At 41.2% G+C, this 23849-nt stretch overlaps 1 protein-coding gene across 2 annotated transcripts; it reads left to right on the forward strand.

Annotated features, from left to right (window-relative positions):
- Window positions 1-535: 535 nt before the first annotated feature.
- Window positions 536-20816, forward strand: LOC144004966 (protein quaking-B-like). 2 transcript variants are annotated; one of them, XM_077502726.1, is made up of 9 exons: window positions 536-1167; window positions 2213-2361; window positions 5323-5439; window positions 10382-10525; window positions 12823-12910; window positions 13118-13402; window positions 14786-14809; window positions 16522-16599; window positions 19093-20816. In XM_077502726.1, exons 1-9 carry the CDS (start codon window positions 1026-1028, stop codon window positions 19113-19115), a joined length of 1050 nt encoding a protein of 349 aa, XP_077358852.1. In that variant the 5' UTR covers window positions 536-1025; the 3' UTR covers window positions 19116-20816. The 2 variants fall into 2 exon arrangements, with proteins under 2 accessions (XP_077358852.1, XP_077358853.1); XM_077502727.1 differs by lacking the exon at window positions 14786-14809 and having other exon boundaries at window positions 540-1167; window positions 14810-20816.
- The last annotated feature ends 3033 nt before the right edge of the window (window positions 20817-23849 follow it).

The raw sequence follows: 23849 nt of genomic DNA on the forward strand, positions 1-23849 counted from the left end.
TCAAATAAACACAAAATGAAAACACTCACAATGAGCATGGTGAAGGCGCAAAAGCTGAATTATGGCCAGTTGATTGCCTTTTCTGTGCCAGTTGATTGCCTTTTCTGTATTAGGCTATATTAAATTATATAAGGTCTCGTCAAGGCCACGTGTACCCACAATGCTTTGCGTTGAAATCACACTGATAAACTTGATATCTATCTATCTATCTATCTATCTATCTATCTATCGAAAAAGTCTAATTCATGTGAATTACTGGATACATGTGTTAAATTATATATTAAAAATAAAGATACATTTATATTAAAAACAGGAAAAAACAAGCGTTCTAGTTTTATGCTAATCGTTGTGGCAAGCTAGCTAACCTTCGAGCCAAACTCGCCGGCTACACGCATGCGCGCGCCCCAGGTCGAACGGAACCGTTGAGGTGAAGCAACAGATGCGCATACCTTCACGTTGCCTTGTGCGCATTGTTGTGCGTGCGCGTGCGCGAGGCCACAGAGGAGAGGGGAGGAGGCGTTTGTAGTATGCGCTACTCAATGGGGACGAGCACGAGCCTCCACCCCTCCAGGCGTTGGCGGTGACGCGCGGCGCGCTCCCCAGAGCCCCACTCGTGCTCACCCGCACTACTGTAATCATATGATAGCGAGCCCGGGTCCGCGACACCGCAGCCGCCACCAACTTGTTCGCGGTCCACTTCGAACAACTCTCAAGGGAACTTTTTTGTTTTTTCCTCCCACCCCTCCCTCCAATTTCAAAACAACTTTAGAGTCGCCGGGGGGGTGGTCGAGGAGGGGCTCGCATCATCCGGAGACGAGTCGGGCGGGAGGCGGCTGTGATTTGAAGAGTAGCCGCTTGAGAGACACGCTCGTCGGCCGGAAGACGGTGGTGTCCTGGCATCGCTCCGTTTGGAGACTTTTTTTTTTTCTTTCTGTGTTTGTTTTTAACCCCCCCCCCCCTACCGCACCACGCAGTATTTTTTATATTAAATCCAACCAGGGTGCTTTTGCGTCAACGCTTGAGCCATGGTCGGGGAGACAGAGGTGAAGGAGAGACCCAAGTCCAACCCGGACTACTTAATGCAGCTCATGAACGACAGGAAGGTGATGAGTTCCTTGCCCAACTTCAGTGGCATCTTCACACATCTGGAGCGGCTGCTGGATGAAGGTAAGGTGGTGAGGGGGTGGGGAAGAGTTGGGGGTGCTCCCGCATATCACTTTTAAACTGGCCAAATCTGACATTTTTAAAGTTTATATCTCGTACAATACGCCTTTCTCTGTGCTTTATCAGTCCCACACGCGCGCAGAGTGAGTGAGTGAGCGTGTGAGTGAGTGAGATGGTGATGGGAACAAACAGACAGTTGTTAGTCTTTGCCAGTGACCTAATGCGCAGGCTTATGGTGGGAGTGATGCAGCCCATCCCTGCACAGGAACGACACAACATGTCACTGGGCAACTAGTTCCATTCCTCTTCACTGAAGCGCCAATACTCAAAGAATTACATCATTCCGATAGTGTCCTCTCGTCATTTTTAATACTAATTCAAGCTTGGCGCTCATGACTTGAGTTTTTTTTTTTTTTTGCACCACATGATAGCGTGACAGTCACGTTTAGAATCAAAGTGTTGTGGCCGAGCCCGAGTTATGTGGACAGGCGCCCGGACCGGCCTTGTAGTCAGAGTTACGTGGACACGTGTTGCGCATCAACTCATGCTAATTGACATGCCAGCTATTCATCTGTTACATGAAGCAAACGCAAGATGGCTTGATGACAGCATTTTTGCTCCAGCCTCTTTCACTTCTCATTTTCAAAGTGTCGCCATGACCCAAAAGTGGAGGGTCACAATCGGTTGTTAAGGGATTGTAGCTAGCCACCGAGCTTTCTGAGGTCAGACGATATTTGCGCCGCAAGGCAGCCGTTTGCGTGCGGTAAGCACTTATTATTGCGCCGGGGTGTCATTACAGAGGCATTGTGGGACGCCGGGTCGAGCCTAAACAAACATTACAAGCATGACAGTGTTTTTAATGGGGCCTCTGCGCATAACAGCAGACGTTGCACGTGTTTTCAAAATGAGCAATCCTTTCTGTCTGGTTTCATCATTGGGTCACAATGACCTCTGGAGCATATTTGCTGGGTGAAAAGGGAACAGCATGTGTCAACAATAGCAGCAGAAACTGTCATTGTCGTCTCATGTCGTCTTGCTTGTCCGGCAGAGATCGGGCGGGTACGCAAGGACATGTACAACGACACGGTGAACGGAGGCATGTTCAACGGACGCGACATGGAGGAGCTGCCCGAAGCCGTCGGCCCGGTTGCCCAGCTGCAGGAGAAGCTCTTCGTGCCGGTCAAAGAGTACCCAGACGTGAGTTGGGGCCAGTTTTGTGACCTTCGAACTGTTCTGCCAGCTGTTTACTTTTCGCCCTTGTGCCCTTTTATCTACTGGCGGGAGGGAGGGCAAAATGTCAGTTGGGCTTCACTAGACTGTCGATGTCATTAAAGTTCAATACGAATAGCTGTAAGGCCATTTTAGCCAATCAGAAGCCAGAGGAAATACTTTTTCAGAAAAAATATGCATTATTATCGTAGGCGTTTTAAGTGGGCTGGAACGCACCGGTACGGAGCTCTGGCACTTCTAAAAATCTCACTTGAGCGTTCAGGTACTTCTGAACGTGCAAAGAACATACTATCAGCGTTCCGGTATGCTCGACAATGCATGTTTTTATTCCCAAAAACTGTTCCGACAAGCGCCGCTCATCCACAGACTTACATATAGTATGGAAGTCCTGCGTTCATCACATTAACATGCGCAAGCATACTCCAGAACTTTTACAGATCTCTGCTTTGTGAGAGCAGCACGCGTACGTCATTCAATTCGGCCGCTGTAAACGTGACGCTAGCGAACCCAAATGCGTGTGATGAACCATAGTTCTTGAGTTAAGAAAATTAAATAAAAACGCTACCATGTTGTCTCAGTTCAAAGCTTCAAAAAGACTACGGTCAGACGGTGGATTCGCAGCCTGATACAGCACAGATGTAAAAATAAACGGCTGCTCATGGTGTAGCGAGAAGTAAAGTCTGCGGCAGCCATCTTGCGTTGCCACACCTATCTGACCTACTGTAAGTTGAACACTGCATACATTTCACGTTATTTTCTTCCCTTATAAGGAAAATGTGTGGCATACGGTTGTACCAATAAGTATAAAATAAGTGTGGGAGAAGCTCTAAATGCAGATTTCATCATTAAGAATGTGAATATAAATTTTCTCTCATACGGTATTTTTCGAGTGCTATTCAGATTGGTCTGCATCATCAAAACTAGTGATCAAAACCATCAACAAGGAAATAGAAATCAAAGCACTTAAGAAAAAAAAAAAAAAAACAATCGCTGTGAAATGTCAACCTAACTTCTGAAAGTCCCGACTCACAATACTGAGATAATACTCTGAAGTTCTTCCTTTCCTTTCATTATCCCATACAGGGATCCTGACGTAAAACGCCCACGTATAATTACTTGTATTAGGAGAGTACCGGCACTTATTTTTTTCCACTTAAAACACTGATTGTAGGTACGAATTTGTGTTAGGATACAGTTTTTGACCAATACACAGTAGTTTAATAATAATATTTTCCTTAATATGATTGTACGCTGCATTATAATAACATATAAACATATAAGATATGTAAATTTATATAAAATATTCAGAGGAGAAAATTAACAAGCCAGAAAAATGAGAAATTAAGCAATCCCTAAAGTCATCACGTTAATAGGAAATGAGGGAGTTAACGGCGATGTCATACAAAGAAGGCAATTTAATACCTGGAATAATGAGAAACAAATGCTTTCTATAAAGACCAGTGATTGTAAAATTCCTCCGGCCAATATGACATGAGCTGTGATGTCACACAAAAGAGACAATTTACATGCCATGATAATGAGAAATTAAACAATTGGTAAAGTCATTGCACCAATTGGAAATGAGGTCATTAAGCGATGTCATATAAAGGACCCAGATTAATTGCTGGAATAAGAAGAAATGAACGATTTACAAAAACTAGCGATTTCGAAATTCATCCTGCCAATAGGAAATGAGCTGTGACATCATACGAGGAAACAATTAATATGCCGGAATAATAAGAAATTAACAGAAAATCAGTGTGCAAAAAGGTATTTAACAGAATAATAAGAAATTAAAGTCATCACACTGATACATAAACTGTGATGTCATACAAATGAGAACATTTAAGTGTCAACAGGAAATGAGCTATCGTGTCATACAAAGGAAATAATTTATTATATGTATTTATAATGTCAGAATGCTAAAAAAAAAAAAAAAAAAATCAATAGGTAATCAAGCAATCTCATTACACCATTAGGAAACGATCCCCTGAAAATTTTGTTGATTTAGTAAAATGAATGATTTCTAAAGTCATCAGGCCAATAGAAAAGAAACTGTGATGTCATCCAAAGGAGACAAGCCTGCCCCCCCCCCCAAAAAAAAAACCAAATGCTAGAAACCAATGTTTAATTAAGTTCATCCTGCAAAGTATGGGGATCAGATTACTGTATTCATGTTTACTGATTTTAATCAGCGTGACGCTGTATCTCATCCATATTTATAGGCGCTTTAAAAAGGTGGATTAAGTCTTTCCCCTGCCCTAAATATAATAAGGCCCTATGAAGTGCACGTGCATCCGGCACATCCTCCCGACTGACTGCCAAGTACAGTTAAGTACTTCAATATGAGTTGTGTTGATCCGGATTGAAGAGCTCACATGATTTTTTTCCCAACAATTTTTATTGTTGTTTGTTTTTTTTGGTTTTTTTTTATTCCCTACCCTTCACCTCCCCTCCACCACCACCACGCATCAGCTCGCCAATCAGCCAAGTACAATGACAGGCTGTCCTCACTCACATGACGGCGGGGCAAACGCTTGAGATCAAGGTTAAATTTAGAGGAGCCGTTCGTCTCTATCGGCGTGTGCGCGCCCATGTGAGGCAGAGGTCAGCGCGCCGGGCGACGTGTAAGCTACCGAGACGGTATTGTGTGTGAGGCGAGGATACGCACACGCGCCCTCAAACACGGGGCAGCTGTCTTGTTAATCACTCAGTCTCCGTGACAGATAAGGTTAAGCGAGTGCCGCCGTCCTCTCATGTCGCCAAGCGCCCCCTATAATGATCTATTTTGGTCCGGCTTGGTAACGCAAACACATCACACAAGCGCACCGCCGACCCCAAATGTACTCCTGTCATATGCGACCCCCCTACCCCAACTCCCCCCACTTGTCTATGATATTATTTTTATTCCTTTTCTTTGGTCCACAGTTCAACTTTGTCGGGAGGATCCTGGGCCCGCGCGGACTGACGGCCAAACAGCTGGAGGCGGAGACCGGCTGCAAGATCATGGTTCGCGGGAAAGGGTCAATGCGGGACAAGAAGAAGGTACGCGTCACTCTTTGACGGGCTCCAGGCTTCGTTTGCAGATCTTGTTTTATTGCGTTTACAAAAAAGGGCTCGCCAATTAAAGGAGCTGGGAGGGACAGCTGTAGCTCAAGGGCCCCCCCTTGAGTTGGGAGGTGTCATTTAATTTCAGTTAGCTCACAGTTAGCCCAATTAACATGCTAAGTGCTAAGAGGTGTTTGTTCTTGTCACTCATTGAACCGTTTCTAGTAGTAGAAAAACATTAGTAACATCCCAATGATAAAATAATGGTCTGTATTTATAGTTTCAACTAGCGTGAGTCACTGACCTGAATATATGACTGGATAGCCGGTAGCTCATACATGCACATGCAAACCATCACAGGGCGGCCATCTTGCTCCTCCCAACTCGCAAGCAGACGACTAAACTATACTATAAAAATAAATAAAAAATGAACAAGTGGACGGTATGTGCTGCTTTGAAGACCCCCTTTTTCTTTTATCGCTCAGTTCCTTAGACCTCAATATTAGATTTGGCAGAGGCATCTTTTGTTGAATTACAGTTTTAATTCTTTAATAACAAACAAATATACAAGTTTCCTCCTGAAAACATCATTAATTAAGGATAATTTATACATGTATTTCAGGCAAGTTGTAAAATGTCTGAAGTCCCCTTGTTTATGTTTAACAAATTTAAAACACCATAAATCATGCTGTTTCTACTAAGTACTGTCTCAAATATTCTACAATTTCGATACTATAAATGTATAGGATCGTATGCCGAGAAACATTTCTTGGGAGGAGCAGTATGGCGGCCTCGCAACTTCAAAAGTCTTGGCCTAGTATCGGCTATCCAGTCATATATTCAGATCAGTGGCGTGAGTATACCCAGGCAGGCTAAACTTTGCTCCTCCCCTTCATACGAAGCTCGCCTCTCCGTCGAGACACTTAAAACTACTTCCTTGACACTTTGCTATATTGACAGCACTTTTTTGGCATCTTTGGCATTTCAGAAAGAGTTTTAAAATGTTGAATTAAGAGTTTTTAGGGAATAGCTGAGAAAAAAAAACACAAATTGATGAATTGTGAACAGTGAACTGCGAATATACGGCGTATTAATGTATACAAAAGGGTGGAGGCCTAGATAGCGTATCTGCCACACAGTACTGAGGATTGGATTTTGAATCTCAGTTATTACCTTCTTGTGTCTCACATTCCAAAAACATGCATGCTATGTTGGGTTCATTGAAGTCTCTAGATTGTCAATCGTTGTGAATATGAGAATATGCTTTCCCCGCCTCTTGCCGAAAATGAGCTGGAAAAGACACCAGGTCACTCGTGACACTTATGAGGATAAACGGCAAAGAAAATTGACGGATGGAGAAATCATTAAAGAAGTTGTAAGAAACAGCTGTGGCTGCAGGCTCCACCTAGAGTTGTGCATTTTAAATTGTTAGCTCACAGAAGCTAAACAAACCTGACGACTGATCAAAGCTGTAACAAGATACGTCTGTGATTCTGCGTAATTATTTAAATACATTTACCAAAGGGGATTACAGATGCTAAATAAACCGAGCCAACCAACAAACCTGCTATGAGCTAACAGGACATACTTCCATTTTTGCTATTACCTACATGAGAATTACGTTTCTTGAAAAAATAATTGCTTAAATACACGTAAGGAACATTTGTGGCTCAAATATAAGTCACATTTACTGACAGGAATGATTTTTTCTTTAAAGGGTCAACTCGGAACAGTTGCGAAGCGTCCTTTACAGAAGCTAAAGAATTCAATGAATGTGCTAAATGCTAACGCAACATTTCTGCTTGTGCGGAATGTTTGCACACATTGTTGACTTGAAACGAGTCACTTATTAAAGGAAACTCCACCCGGAGTTGTGACGTGTCATTGACTTTCGATTGATAGCCAGTGAATGAATGTTGTTACCGTTAGCAGAACGCGCCTCATTATGAATCTTATGGTGTATTTACTGAAAGGAACCCCTTGTTAAATCAGCACCAAGGAACAGTTTTGCTCCAGTCTGCAAATTCACTATTGACCAGCCATGCTGGCGTGAGTAGCGGCACAGACGCTAGCTTTAACGCAACATGAGATGTGTCCAGGCTGGTCACATATAATCCAGTACGTTATTGGCACTAGCCATTGCAAAAGCAGGAGTCGTAGTAGAATTATAATAAACCAAAGTGGACGGTTTCAAGAGTTAAAGTGACATATTTCTGCTTTAAAGTGGCATCGTGTTAATCAAATCAATGGTGACTGAGGGAAGCCTCACTTCCTGTTTTCACAGGAAGTACTGTTCCTTTGACATGCTCAGAATAATTGAAATGACTAGTGTCAGGAGGCGTCCAGACATCACAAGTCGAGATTGCTCAATAGATGAATGTCGGAAATGGGCGAAACTACAAAAAGTAATGAAATTGGGTGTTGCCTTCTGGGACCGTATGAAATCATAGTTTTCCTCCTAATATCGAGCCAGCTATCTATCGAGCCTACCTATCCACAAAATGCAATTGGGCGTTGCCTTCAGGGGCCGTCTGAAATCAAACAACAGACACCCTCCCTACACATTATCTGTGTCTATATTTCTAAAGAATGTAAATGGGCGTTGCCTTCAGGGTCTGTTTGAAATTATCTATCTATCTATCTATCTATCTATCTATTCTAATCTATGCCACCCACAATATGTTTTCAGTTTCTCTCCTTGTCCCGCTGCTTCGTCCATCTGTCTTTCCGTCCTCTCCCCTGGTGTCTCCTCCCGTTGGATGGCTCCAGCTTTCCAAACGGCAGGTGGAGCAAGTCCAGCATTCCATGTGACGCCCCCCACCCACCTCTCTTTCTCTCTCTCTCTCTCTCTCTCTCTCTCGAGAACATTCCCTACCCCGCACACCCTCTGAGAGAGACGCACACACAGAGGAAGGAAAACAGAGACACAGTGGGAGTGGGGGGGGGAGGCGAGAGAAAGATGTTGACTTTTAGTGCTCTTCAAAACGATACATCTCACTTGACAAAACATTCGCAAAGCGGGCCAGTCTCTCACCCCTGCGTGCACGCCCCACACTGCGACGGACGCTTTCGTAACTTCGTTTTCCGCCAGCGTGTGGGAGCATCAAATATTCATCTCCCATTACTTTTTTTTTTGGGAGTTATGAAATATGAACTAGAGCCGAGACACTAAAATTGTTCACGATCCCTTTCCCTTGCCTGTGGGCAGGATCGATGGTATGCTGCGGTGCTAATGTTTAGCTTTGGATCTAAGATTTAGCTTTTGCAGTGTAATGCGTCCATTTTTTATATTGCTTATTTTCAATTACGTCAAGTGTTAAGAATTATAGATATTATATCACTGAGGCAGTATTTTATCACCAAACCGACAAATTGCTCTCAGCTCGTGCATTAATTGAGTGCAATTTGTTGGCAAGCTAACACTGATTACACGGTTAGCTAACCCTAATGCAGCTCAACTTATCCTTTGTCTAAGTGGTCCTTTCGTTCTTCAACTTCATCCATCGGAGTTTAGCGTGGCAGTTAATCAGTAAAGGGGACAGGCCTGATTGAAGCAACATTCAAAAATAAAATTTAAAATAAAAATAAAACTTCAAATGAAATAAAAACTCAACCAGATCTCTTTTACATCACATTAGCGTTTCAAGCTAGCAGCAATGCGGGGAGGCTCCTGGCACTGTTACTGGTCTGTTTTCTCGTTAATTATGCTACGATGAGAGTTCATTTTTACAGATTTCACATTAACCATAAAAAAATGTTTAATATTTCAACAGAAGGCTACTCCCTCAGTTAGCATCGCTATGGCTAACTCGAATAGAAACAGAGAAAACAACTAAATACAGTCGTGATTAGTAAGATAATGATGATGACATAATATACAGTGAAACAATGAGCACATCCAGTCATGTAAAGGTCAACACTCCTGTGACTGATTATACAGAGTAGTTTCATTGTTGCTAGATAAGGCACATAGTCGTGATAAGCGTATTGCAACGATCGTGAGTTGTCAAAAATTGCGGGAAGGTTCGGTGATTTGGAGAGTTTGAGAAAGTTGCACAACCCGTGACAAGTTATTTCTCGAAGCACTGTTTGTTGTAATTAGATCTCATTATTAACCTCCCACCCAAAATTTCTTGACAATAATATATTCTATATTCTATATGAGTTAAGCAGCAAAATCCAGCAATTTTTAAAGCTTGTGAATGTCACATGACGAAAGCTAGAAAATAGGTGAGCTGTGATTGGTTACCTGAGCCCTTGTGATGTCATTTTCAGTCGACAGCAAGTTGCAAAATGCGTTTTTAAAGGTACTAATTGTACGTGAAAAATAATGAAAGCATCAAATTAATGAGACAAAATATTAACTTTTTATTGCTATAATGGGCATCAGTGAAGTATCCCTTTAAATAAATACTTTGCAATTAAATTCTATGAAGTGAAATTAACAATTTACTTGGCATTACAGTTTATTCGTTATCTGACAACTGAATCGTCTTTCGTGGCTTAACATGCTCAAAAAGTCACCTATTTTTGGAAGCATATGAATGAATGAATGAATGAATGGTATGTGAATGTCGGTGAAGCGAAATTGCAAAGATTTTTACCCATGCCATCTCTTGTTGGCAAAGTACGTCATCAAAATGTGATGATTTCACAGGTTTTAAGTACAGTATACAAATTGGCCATTTTTGTTTGAAACAGCCATTTTGGGCAAATGCTAGGACTGATGCTTAAATGAAATCATCCTCTGGATTCCTAAATTCGATTACTTTGACTTTAAAATGGGTCACACTGACCCGTACCTTAACAGGAGGATTAAAAAAAAAAAAAAACCTCCCACAGCGCCACATTACATGTCGCTCGTTGTAGCGCATTGAATGGGAAAGGACCCACGTCGCGCATACAAACTGAGTGTCGCTTGTTGTTGCACTCCCTCCAGGAGGAGATGAACCGAGGCAAGCCCAACTGGGAGCACCTGAGCGAGGACCTTCACGTCCTGATCACGGTGGAGGACACGCACAACCGCGCCAAGATCAAACTGCAGCGGGCCATCAACGAAGTCAAGAAACTCCTCATCCCCGCTGTGAGTATCCCGAAAGAAACGGGGATGAGAGTTTAGCGTTTTGGTATGTGCGGAAGGCGGGGTTGCTGTTGGGGGGGGATTGTCGGTCCAAAAGCGTGTGTATGTGTGCGAGTATGTGTAAGGGGTTAGGGTAATTAGGGAACACGCACAAAAAGGGGTTGCCACGGCAACGCCGGGTTGTTTGAAAGGCTGTGCGAATGAATGGCGAGTCTGTTCACTCGTCCTCCCCACTCCATCACTCCTTTCACTCGTTCACAACTCACTTCATTCCCAACGACCGGCTACAATATTCCTTTTTTTTTTCTCCTCGCTCCTTTTTTGTCGTTGTTGTCCGTGCACAAGGGGACGTTTTGATTGGACTCCTCGGCATCGCTCGCATTCTCCGGCGCCACCTACATACCCTCCCTCCACAGTGCTCACATGTGGAAAATAGCGCACATATTGTGAAACGGCAAGGCTGCTTCCTCTCGCAACAACTGGGTCGGAACGAAAAAGACCAGCAGTCGAGCCGAAAAGGTTAAGGCCGTCAGACGTCGCCGTCGTCGGCACCTGCTCACTCTATGTTGGTGTTGACGTGCAGTGGGCTCTGACTAATGATACGTGTTGGCTTAACCAGTGCAACTTTGCCTTGAAGCCGTAAATCAGCCGAGCTTCTCAGGAGGCGGTAACCGGAGCTAAGGCGCAACTAGCTTGTTGGGCTGGTGCTATGCGTTTAGCTGTTCGCAGTCTCTGACGATGACAGAATGCTTACTTGCAGACCCCGGTGCTTAGTTTTGTTGTGTTTCTTTAAAGCGCTTTGTGACAGCTGAGGCTGTTTGAAAGCGCTATATAAAAAAAGATGACTTGACTTAAACCTCGGAGCTGTTGCCATTGATGTTCTTGTACCTTTTCCCAGAAATGCTTTCTTCGACTCGCCGATTGGCGGAAATGGCTTTTTAGTGTACGATTAGTACGCAAGGCCAAATGTGAGATGAGAAGCAGCAATGTAGTGGGCAGTTTGCTGATATGTGCCTCAAAAGTCAACAAATAAGTCAAGTCAAGACCTGCAACTGGCTACCGAATCCGCACTCACACAGTAACACCACTAGGATAAACTTGATTCTATTATTTTATATTATATATATCACCGTTTCCTTGTCTTTCTTTGCTGATTGCCTATGAGAACTGTCATTGTTCTGGCGGCGGCCATTTTGAGATTACCATTAGGGTGCCAATATTCTGCATTTTGACAAATATCAGTATCAGCCTTAAAAAAATAATTGATGGCCAATAAAATATCCATTTAAAACTGTGTAAACCTCAGAGAGTTTTCAGTTAACTTTGTAAGAGATGCTGCTGACCTTGGGAACGCTCTGCACCTTTTGTTATTGTTTGGAATTATTATTGTTACTACAAGGATTAGGGCTGTGCAATTAATCGAAATTCAATTACAATTTCAATAAATTACAAAACCGGCATAAATGTAAACAAAATAAATACTAATTTGGGGTTATTTACATTTATATATTTGCACCTTTTTATTTTAAAATGACTAATTTAATTAATGTTTTTAAATGTTTACATTATCTTGTTTTGTACCATGTATCGTTTGGATAATCATGATTTCATTTATTACCAAAATAATTGTGATTATTTTTTCCATAATTGAGCAGCCCTAACAAGGATAAGTAAAAATTTAACAATTCAGATATTTTGAAATTTTGGAAAACTTTATTTCCTGCAGAAATTAATACGGAGCTTTTTACTTAAAGAGATACTTGACTCATTGAGCCATTTGCAGCAGTAAAAAGTTAATATTTTGTCTATAATTAATGTGGTAACTTCATTATTTTTTCATGTACAATTAATACATTCAAAAAGTAATTTTTCTACTTGCTGTCTACGGATGATGACATCACCTGTACTGAGGAAGTAGGTCACAACCAATCATGGCTCACCTGTTTTCTGGGTGTGGTCATTAAACTGCGCCATGATTGGTAGTTTTCATTTAAGTTTATAAAGACACGCTGATGATGTTAGAATTTTAAAACAAGTATGTATATTGTGTAATTAATGAAAAATTTTTTTTTTTTAAACCTGCACATTTTGCAAATCTGAAACGGTGTTCAATAAGTTCATGTTAGGAACGGGAATTTGTATTTTTAAAAAGTTTCACACATCGGCCTTCTTCGCTATTAATGATCTGTATCGGCCTTGAAATAAAAACCCACATTGGTCTATCTCTAATTACCATACAAGATTGTTTGACCTCCGACCTTGGCGTTGACATTGATGGGGGTTGCGTGTGTCTTTGTTAGGCTGAAGGCGAGGACAACTTGAAGAAAATGCAGCTGATGGAGTTGGCCATCCTCAATGGGACCTACAGAGACGCCAATGTCAAGACACGTAAGGATTATAATACAGGATGGGAGGGGTCCGGGGGGAGGATGGTGGGGGGGTCTTTGCACAGGAGACCACTGTATATACAAACAATGCCTCTGTTCCTTGTAACATAGACTGTTTGTCCCTTTTTCGTCCCCTGTCCATTGTGTATACGCTTATGTGTGGGCGCGCACACACAATCATTGTGCATCTTGCGCGTTTTCCCCGCAGCCGCCGCCGGCTTCCCGCTCGGCACCCCGCAGGCCCCTCGCATCATCACCGGCCCCGCGCCCGTCCTGCCGCCCACCCTGCGCAACCCCGCCCCCGTCACCACGCCGACCATCATGCCTCTGATCCGCCAGATCCAGAGCTCCGCCCTCGTGCCGGGCGCCAACCCGCACCCGGCGCTGGTGCAGCAAGGACCCGAGTCGGGGATCATCTACACGCCCTACGAGTACCCCTACACATTGACGCCCTCCATATTGGAATACCCCATCGACTCGACCGGCGTATTAGGTAAATAAGCGCTACGGGTCATCACGTTCCTACATGGACAATGGATGTATTACGAGACCTGGATACTTGGCTCCAAGGCATCAACCCAAAATTTTCAAATTTAGTCCATGTTCTGCATGCAGAAATTGCTCTTTGCTCTTATTTATACGCAAACCTGGCAATAGCCGGATTGATCATTGTGATTCACTCAAGGGAGTTCTTCACATTATCAATCTGGGATTGCTCCACAGCGATTTACTCGGGAAAGGTGGGACATTCTCAATTACTTCGAGCTGATTGGACGATGCGGCATCTTGTGCACGTTTGTTTTGACCAATCACAGAAATGGATGAAAATGTGTCTTCGGTCTTGTCTTAGGAAGAAAAAAAAAAAATCGAATGGTGCAAGGGAGTGGGACACCTTGAAAATTTTCAACTTTATTAAATGCACCAAAATAATCAATCAAGAAATTGTATATTGTTTTATATATTAGTTAATTTTAGAAAGTTTGAGGCAAATACTTTTTTCTATATATTAGGGTGGTCCAACCCTTTATCTTATTAGAATAAAACCGCCCCTGCACTAAACTGCATCTTAATCCCAAATCCATATTCAGAACCAAAACGAGAGCAATCTGTTGTAATCTGACCATTTTTTAAGCAGTTAATGAATGATTTTGAAAGCACTATATCAATAACGATGACTTGACTTGAAGTAATTAATGTGATAGGTTCACAATTTGGACATTGACATAGATTCTAAAAAAGAATGATCAATTATTCACCTCAGTGTTATGAAGATAAATGTTACCCTTTTACATGTAAATAGTTCAATTTTATCTTTTTATATGTAGAAAAGCTCTAAAGCATATCAAATTAATTATTAGTTGTAGTTAAGGCTGCTCAGTTACGTAGAAAATATTAATCACAATTAATTGGTAACAATTTAAATTCTTTCAATCTTTTTTTTGGGGGGGGGGGCGCAAAATGAGAAAATGTTTCAATATGTAAAAAATATTAAGACAAATGTTTTTGGTATCCATTTTAAAATTAAAAAAAAGGTGCAAATCTAAACCTTTAAACAACTCAAAATTTGTATTAATCTTTTATTTTTGTTTACGATTATGCTGATTTTATAATTGTAGTCTCCATCTCCAATATTGTAGCATATGGTGCGAGACCTCGGAAAAATGGTCGCATGGCCGCAAATGGCCCCCGGGCCATGGTGTGAACACCTTGCTTTAAGGTCTGTGGTGAACCTCAGCTTGACAAGATGCCACGTTTGTCTGCATTTAATACATAACAAGAGACGACGATGGGTGATGGCAGCCACCAGTGTCCAGCTCTCGTAATACATCCGTCCAAATGTACCCCGGCATGCGGAAGCTCATTGTCGGGCTAATAGTCCCTTCGTCCTGTGTTTTCGCAGGTATGGCTTTCCCAACCAAAGGCTAAGCGATTAGCTATCCATCTTAGCGCACACGGACTGGCTTGCAGAGAACCCCCTTTCCCCCTCGCCCCAAAAACCCTCCCCCTTCCAGAACCAACACCCCAACCCCACCACCCTTCCCTCTAAAAACGCTTCCAATATGCTACGGCGCAAAAGCTCACAGCTCGCTCACACTGTAGGACGACAGATTTTTCGCGCTATAGTCGAGTGTCCATGGCTTCTTCTCGCTAGCTGACTAGCGTGTTGGTGTGACGCCTTCAATTCTAACATTTTCTTTAAAAAAAAAAATAGTTCCGCTTGTAATTCTAACACTTTTTTTTTCTAGTGTAGATGTTCTAGCGCGCTGATTGTGATTTAATATATGTTTTTAAAAAAAAAGCAATTTTATTGATTCCAGTGCCTCATCAGCGTGATTTTGAAGCTAATAGTGAAGCTTTTTTTAATAGAAGGTAGTGGTTTGGATTAATCTTTAGAGAACAGAAGACCACAACACGACAAGATTCTGTCCTCTTTGAATGACTTAACCCTCCTGTTATGTGTGAAGGTGTGCATGTGTATGTGTGATATGAAATATAGTGAACAATGTGTGTATATTATATTTGCAAGGAAAAGAATTAGCCATTTGCGTGTTGCTGCCATGTCGATATATTTGATATGTATGTATGGGAGTGTGGAGGTGTTTGCAAAATTGTATTTTTTAAATATTTAGGGAAAATTATGAAAATAAGGCCAGCAGAAGATTTATTGGAATTTTAATTTTACATTTTTAAACCAATTTAAAAAAAGAAATCCTGTTGTGTTTCGTACCAATGTTCACGGGTCACTGTGACCTACCGTTTAATCAATATATTAATTAAAATAATGAAACTTGTATATTTTTAAATTATTTTTTTAAACCAAAAAGGGAAAAAATAATCTAAATTGATCAAAAAGACAAAGTCTACATTTTCAAAGTGGTCAATTTGACTGGCAACATAACAGGTAGGGATGTAACGATATCCAAACATCACGATACGATATTATCACGATATAAAGGTCACGATACGATAATTATCACGTTATTGTGGGGAGGTTGGCGATACTAATAAAGGTCACAATATTGTAAAAAAAAAAAATATGAGCTCATATGAAAAAAAAGCCCACAAGATTGTGCTTTTGTAAATTACGGCAATATAAACAACCTACATTCTCTAATAAGACTTAATATTGAGGCACTTACTTGCTAATGCATATTAAGTTCTTCCACATATTGACTCGGTTCACAAGCATATTACGTTCCCTTCACCTGACCATTGGCATAGATGTTAAGCATAAAAGGCCAAAACATCCCTAATGAAAATTAAATTGCACTAATAAACTAGCCACCAGAGGGTGCTAGAACTGCACAACTGGAAATCAACCCGACTTTTTAAACTGATGTGTTCCTTTTAAATATTGTGAACACGACGACGACGATATTGTGGCAGTTTTAATATCACGATATTGCCCATATCGTTACATCCCTAATAACAGGAGGGTTAAATCTTCACACACCCCCACCGCGACCCCCCCACCTCCCCAACCCTCTCACCGTCAGATTTGTGCGCCTTGTCAAATCTCCCGGAAAGTGGCCGCTGACGTTGTGTGATGTGTCTTTTTCTGATGAGTAACCTTCTGTGTTCTGTTTTGGCCAACGCCGTCGCGCTTGTTAGCAGGTGCCATGACGGCTAAGGTACGCCGCCAAGACAAGAGAATCCATCCTTACCAAAGGGTAGTGACCACAGACAGAGGTTAGTTAGCTCACCAGCCACTTTATGTGTACATGTGTGTGTGTGTGCGTGCATGCAAACTAAGGGACCAGTTTATGTGCGTGTGTCTTAGCATGTCAAATGTGAAAACAGTCTCGTTGCAGTAAGAGTGACGTTTGGGGAGGAGCCATGTCAGGAGGGAGGGGGATGGTGGGGTGGGGTTGGGGGCGTTGCGGATGCTCTTATCTCTTGTTCGATAACCCGGGCGGCCCCTCTCAATTTGAGTGAATCACTCCATTCATGTGACTCTCTTCCTTGTGACTCCTGGAGTGGGAGTCCGTGTTTTGTTTTGTTTTTTTTGTTTTATTTCTGCTACTTCTTATCACCCAGCACGTCCTATGGGAACTTTTATTTATACCCGATTTCATTCCACTAGTTCCCGCATTTTGTTGTGAATGATCAAAAAGTGTTGTGCCCGACGACTACACGCCACTTAATCCAATTTTACTACTAAAAACACAGCGTGTGATGACTACTGAAGTCTGTGTTCCAAGCTCTTTTTTTTTTTTTTTTTTTTTTTGTATGAAATACTGTTGTTTGTGGTCTTATCAGTCGCCCACTGGACTTTATCATTGGGACTGTTTACATCTTTCATATTCTATTTCCTAGCCAGAGTGGTGCTGTTGCCATGTATTTAGCTGCAAAAAAAGAAAAATACATTTGTATATAGGGATTTTAAAGTGCTTATATGAAGCTAATGGAACAAAATCGCTTGAAAGTATTTGTAGATTTTTTTTTTATTTTTATTTTTTAGTTTGTATATTTTTATTTTTACGGTATGCTTTTTATAGATGAAGTGTCTCCATGTCAAACTTCTATTCCGAGTGTGTAGCTCCTACTGTTCCCTGGAAGGCGGCGTTGTTGCTCTTGTGTGTGTGTTTTTGTTTTTTTTGTTTGGATTTTGTTGTTTTTAAAGATGAGGTGACCTTCTCAATGCACAGGCCTCATGACTGTTTTATGCAATATAGATATGGACTAGCTAGCTGCAATATGTATGTGTGTGAGCAGTGGTGCTCCTGTTGTACAAAACGAGCAAAAAAAAAAAAAAAAAGGACACTAAAAGGCAATAAAGACGACTATTGAGAACAAAATAAATCTCCAAAGACAACCTAAAGACTCTAAATTCTTGTAGTTAGACTGTCTATTTTCAATTTGTTTCCTCTAAAAAAACAAACAAATCACCATCTTTTAACCTCTCATTGCTGTCTCTTACTATGGCACCTGTCTGCTCACAGTAGCCATTAGCCGCTCTGCTAATACTTCCTAGCCAATGGAGCAAAGCATAATCAACATTAATAATAATCAGTCAGCCTTACTGGCAAATCTAGCTGCTTACAGCGAGAGGGTCACGCTCTCACCCACATGAAACCATGCCGTCCGTGCGTACCCAAAGTGCACGTGGTACTAAATCACAAGCTGGACAAGATACATGCCACAATCACAAAGACGCAAATTTAGATGAGAAAATTATGTTACCAAAAAAAGTAATCTTACATGTATATTTTCTCAAGAAAGGTGAGGCTGAAATTTTCAAATTATACTGTTAGAAAAATTTGGTAATCTTATAAGAATATATATATATTTTTTTTAAGTCTTATTTAAAAAATGGTATCTTGAAAAAACTTTTTGAGTACAGTACAGCAATTTTAATCAAAGAAAAGAAAAACGTGTATATTTTGAGGTGAAAAAAGTTGTATATTGTTGACATAAATATTTGAAAAAAAAAAGAAGCTTTTTTCTAGGAAAAACGTTTTTGGAGAAAAATAATCTATATGTTTTCAAATATTTATATATGTATTTTTTTAGAAAAAGTCAAATATTAAAATTAACATTTTTCACATAAAAAACATTTTTAGGAAAATATAAAAAATATAGATTTTTTTTTTAAATAAGATTGTTTTTTGAGAAATGTTTTTTTGCAAGGGAAAAAGCTGTATGTTGTAAAGAAAAAAATATTTTCTCCAAAAAAAAATCTTATGTCAAGAGATTTTTATATATATTTTAAAGTAAAAACAAAAAAAAACTTTTAGGAAAAAGGTCTGACATTTTAAAGAAAAAAGTTGGATATTTTCAAGAATAAAAATATTTCAAATAAAAATGCTTTTCAGGAAAAATCTTGTATTTCCAAGAATTATTATTTTTTTTTCAGAGAAAACGTCTTTATGTATCCCCGTGTGCACTTTGGGTAATCACAGGCTAGTGTCTCCTCCTCTGCCTCATGGTTTCACCGTCTGGTAGCATGAGTAGCGTCACGGTAGCGGCGGTCACATGACGCTGGGGGCTGCCAAGCATCTGCCCCGAGCACCGTGTGCAACCACCGTAGGAAAAAAAAAATGCCTTGTTGTCATCCCGACGCCACTAGCTGAAACTAATCTCTTTTCTATCTTTTGTTTTTCTTTTTATGTCCCCTTCTGTGTGCCCTTTTTTTTTGTTCAATTTCCTTTCCTGGTCTGTCTGTGTCCCGTCTAACTCTAGCTGCCACGGCAACTAACCCATGACACCTTTTCCACCCACTGATGACCCCCCCCCCGCCCGCGACCCCCACCACCCGTCTCATTGGCCAAACACATCCCCCCCACCCCCCGGCCCCGCTGATCTCCTCTCCTTCCCTCCGCGCCCCACCCCCTCCCACCCCTACCCGGCTCAGCCAACCAGAAGCCGGCGCCGGGACCGACCCTTCCGTCTAACCAGCAGCGGACGGCGGCCGCGGCGGTGATAACCCAGCAGGGACCGCTGCCATCGAACTTTTAGCCCACGTGCCTTCGTCTCGCATAACGCCCACCGTCGCCATTGTGGGGGTCAAAATGAGCTCCTGCATTAGCAATAATTACAACTCTTCTTTATAAGTCAACGACTGAAGACGCTAATTGTTCTCACCCTGCACTCAAACCGTCCACAGGGAGAGAAGTGTTGATATTGTGCATTTTACTTCATTTCAACAAGCAATCAACAATCAGTTCTCACGCGTAAACCCTCATCGTCCTGACTCAGCGGGTTTTTTTGCTATATGTTAGCATACCAACTGTTAGCATGTTAGCAATTTTCATTCAGAATAGCAAAAAAAATATTAATGACCATCCAGAATGCATTCTCTTATAAACAATCTGTTAGCATGCTAGCATTTTGTGAGTCCTCATTTGAAATAGCGCGGATGTAAAAACTTTAATGACCATCCTAAGGGAATTCTCTTCTAATTTCGAAAACGAGCTGATGGCATGTTAGCATTTTCTCATTTGTAATGGTATCATACCACGAGTCGGGATGTCAAATCCCTGTGGACCTGCTGCAATGCCTTTTGGACTCTGTTTGCTAGCTTGCTATACATTAGCAATGCTAACGGTTAAAATTAATAAACATGCTAAGGTATTTCATCTATTCTCATCATAAATCGTACCCGGTACAGGGTAAGATGTAAAATCCTTATCAGCATGCCTCACCCCTTTCTGTACTCTTGCTATATGCTAGCATAGCAACTGTTAGCATGCTAGCATTTTATCTGTTTCATTTACCAATAGCACCTGATTGAATATTTGAAAAGTTCCTCAAAAGTTTCATTTGATTTGCTTTTATTACTTCTTCCTTCCTTCAAACAAAAAAGGGGCAATCAAGGGCTAAAATGTTACTTTTTTTTTCTTTTAAATGTCACTGACGTTTTAAAGCGTGCCTTATTGAATTTTGCGCTTCCATTAACCTCGTCAAGTGAAGTAAAATGCCAAGGCGGATCTTCTCCCTCCGCAAAAAAGAAAGTGAAATCCAAAAAGGCCAAAGTATCGCGGTCATCAAGTCGAGCATTCTGATGCTTCTTTCGCAAGTCTGTGAGTCAACACGCATTAAATGCCAAGTGCACACACGTGAAAGGAAGATTGCACAACAACTGAACAAAAGTGCCTTTAAAAAAAAAATCAGCAGTATTACACTTTTATTACAATTTACCTCTCTTCATTCTACTGCCCAATCCCTGTCTAAGTGCCACACAGTATTACACACTGATCGATAAGATGTCTTTTTATGTATGTCATGAGGATGGAACACTGTTATATGAATATTGTCATAACTTTGCGCGCACATACTATATAAACGAGCACATGCAACACAGCCAACTGAGGCCTTGGTATCAAACATCACGGGGTCCTAACACCTGTAACGAGTTTATATGTATTTTTATATGCCATTTTGTACATTAAATGACCTTTTCAGAGTTGATGCCTTACTATATATCTATACAAAAGTGTGTCCTGAAATACTGGATATGTTTTGTGTGTTAACTGGAGCCTCTGAGATGAGCGCCACCGCTTGCCTCTTGTGCCTTTACATTATTATTATTATTATTTTTGTCTTTTTGACAATTAACAGTAGTTCCATATTAATCTGCCCTTCAGCGGCCACTGTATAGGCTGTACTAAACTTTTCTGTGTTTAACCACTTTAATTGTATCTGCTTCTTTGAGGGGGGTTCTTTTAAAAAAAAATATATATCGACATTAAAAAGATGGATATGGGAATGATGGACTCTTTAACATTGTGAGCAGAAATAACGTAATCATTAAACTCTTTGTTGTAAAAACTAACCAACTTTGTTGCTTCTCTCACTCTCTTTGTAGCACTTACTTATGCAAATGGGCTTCCTTTCTGCATACTAATCACCAAAAACAAGACCTAGTTTTCACACATACACACACAACCCCCCCCCCCCCCCCCCAAAAAAAAAAAACACCCCTTTAGATGAAATGTGGGGAAAAGGCCACGAACGTTCCATCCCACTTCTCCCTCTTCCCTGTCTTCTCTCCATCCTGTCTCCCACTTGAAGAGGGCATCACACATATTTGTGCAATAAGAGAGAACAAAACACACCCGGCTCGCCATGGTTTCTGCGAGGCATGCACATGTATAACAAGAAGGTGGGAAGGGAGGGGTGTCAGGTTTGGAGGGCTAAATGTCGAGGGGATATAAGGGAAATTGATTGCGCAAGCTCGCCCTGAAACATCTGCGCAGGATCACAGCGAGTAGTGAAACTCCTACAACAAGCGGACCAAAAGAATCCAGAAGGAGAGATTTGAAGGAAATGGGTGTGTCGGGAGCAACACTATTGCGTGAATATTTTTTTCTGCCAGCGGGCGGCACCTATGAATCTCTTCGGGATGAGACGTTCAACACACACATTTGGTCGAGCTTTGAACTTGTGTAGCTGACTTTTTATGGCGAGTCCTCGAACTTTGCCAACACGTTCCACCCACACAAAAATGTATGTGATAATGTACAGAAAACAAACTCTCTGGGAGTCGCTTATGAAGTAAAAACCTGATGTAAAATGGCCCCTCTAATCCAAAATGGCAGACATCCTGTTTTTTGTTTTTTGTTTTTAGACGTGGCTTCTTGAGACTTTTTTGTAGGTCCATTCATGATAGACATGGCTACTAAAGTTCATGTTGCTAAGTGAAGCTAGCTTTGCTAAATTTTCCCAAAATTCTAGGAGCCTAAAAATAACCAACATAACCTAAAAATGGTTGCTTCAAAACAAAATGGTAGACTTCCTGTGTCTTTTTAGGTATGGTTTCTTGAGACATTTTGTTACGGTCAACTCATGATTGACCAAATGTCATGTTGCTAAGTATAACTAGCTTTTGAGGGGGGCTATATTCTCCAAAATTCCCAGGCCCCAAAATGACTGCTTTGATCCAAAATGACCGACTTCCTGTTTCTTTTCAGACGTGGCTCCTTGAGCCTTTTTCGTAGGTACGCACATGATAAACATGAATACCAAATGTTTATGTTGCTAAGTGAAGCTAGCGTTGCTAAATTTTCCCAAAATTCCACGGGCCTGACAATAACCAACATAACCTCAAAATGGCTGCTTTCGAAGCAAAATGGTAGACTTTATGTGTCTTTTCCGCTGTCGTCTCTTCAGACTTTTTTTTTTTTGATGGTCTATTCACGATGGAGCAAATTTCATGTTGCTAAGTGGCTAAAGGGGCGAATTTTTCTAAAATTTGCAGGCTCCAAAATGACTGCTTTGATCCGAAAATGGCAGTTTTCCTTTTTTTTTTCTTTTTTTTTAAACTCTAAGACTTTTTTGTGGATTTACTCATTGAAATGAGGCAACAAGATTATTTTTTCTGGTCACACCTTCAACACCTACCAAACAAAATTCGGCGTTATTTCATGACTTTTTTTTTTTTTTTTTTTTTTAGTATGGGAAAGCCCTCAAAAGAGGATGAAGTAAACTAAGCACTTTTAAGAGGGGCCCTCTTGGCGAGCAGTGCTCGGGCCCTCAACATAAAAATATAGTCACATCACGCGCGCTTTAAAACAAAGTTTCCCTTTAAATCCCAAAGTTAAACAACAACACAGCGTTTTCCACGGTGAATGCAGCCATGGGTGGCTCATTCGTCCTCTGCCTGCCCTTCCTGCTTTCATTGTGGAGTTTTTGTTGGGGTGGGGGGGGGGGGGCTGGAGAGGGGGAGGCGGGGGCTTGATATTGAACTTCAGGCTTGGAGTTGAGCCTGCTTCACCCCCTCCCCTGATCACTGAGAGAGAAAGAACACAATGTGACCGCCGCTGACAGTCCTCTGGACAGGAAGATAGTAAAGGGAGTGAGTTTTTTTTTTTTTTTTTTTTTTTTTTAAGGGGTGTGTGTGTGTGTCGTTGGGGAGGGGGTTCATGCATGTGTTTGGATGGGTGTGTTCGCTCTTGTCTGTTTTTCCTGTTTTCAATCAAGTCTTCTAACCTTCTTGTTACGTTTCTCAGGAAGAGCAATAAAGTTCCCCAGTCGATTCGACCTGGCGGGTTGAATTGTCAAAGTGTCCGAAACAAAACATAAAATTGTGTAGCTCTTAATTAACGTGTGCAGAAAAACTACATTTTTTTCAAGTTTTTTTAGGTACTGATGAGACTGTATTTTAGTGTCACCAATCAACACAAATTCAACTGCCACGTCTTTAAAAAAAATAAAAAAATAAAATAAAAAAAAAGTCTCAATGATCCATTCTCAAAATTGGAACAGGAAGTCAGACATTTTGGTTTGAGGCAGACATTTTTTTGAGAGGGGTGGAATCCAGGGTTCGTACTTACAATTTCAGATTATATGAAGTTTTATTTTATTTTATTTTTTTTTAATTCTATTCTCTTGAGTTCCATGTTCATGTCATTTTATTCGTTAGGTTTTCATTTCCACCTGTTCTCATTCAATCAGCTCCGTCCTCTCTTGTCCAGGTGTGACTCGTGGTCTCATCAGTT

The sequence above is a fragment of the Festucalex cinctus genome, chromosome 17 (assembly GCF_051991245.1).
Source record: "Festucalex cinctus isolate MCC-2025b chromosome 17, RoL_Fcin_1.0, whole genome shotgun sequence".
Taxonomy (NCBI): domain Eukaryota; kingdom Metazoa; phylum Chordata; class Actinopteri; order Syngnathiformes; family Syngnathidae; genus Festucalex; species Festucalex cinctus.

Bases quoted from the DNA above. Each gene is read 5' to 3' on its own strand.
- LOC144004966 (XM_077502726.1), top strand. From the start codon at position 1,026: ATGGTCGGGGAGACAGAGGTGAAGGAGAGACCCAAGTCCAACCCGGAC. The intron at 14,810-16,521 runs GTATGGCTTTCC...CGCGCTTGTTAG, and splicing joins TTCGTCCTGTGTTTTCGCAG to CAGGTGCCATGACGGCTAAG. The intron at 16,600-19,092 runs GTTAGTTAGCTC...GTCTAACTCTAG, and splicing joins GGTAGTGACCACAGACAGAG to CTGCCACGGCAACTAACCCA.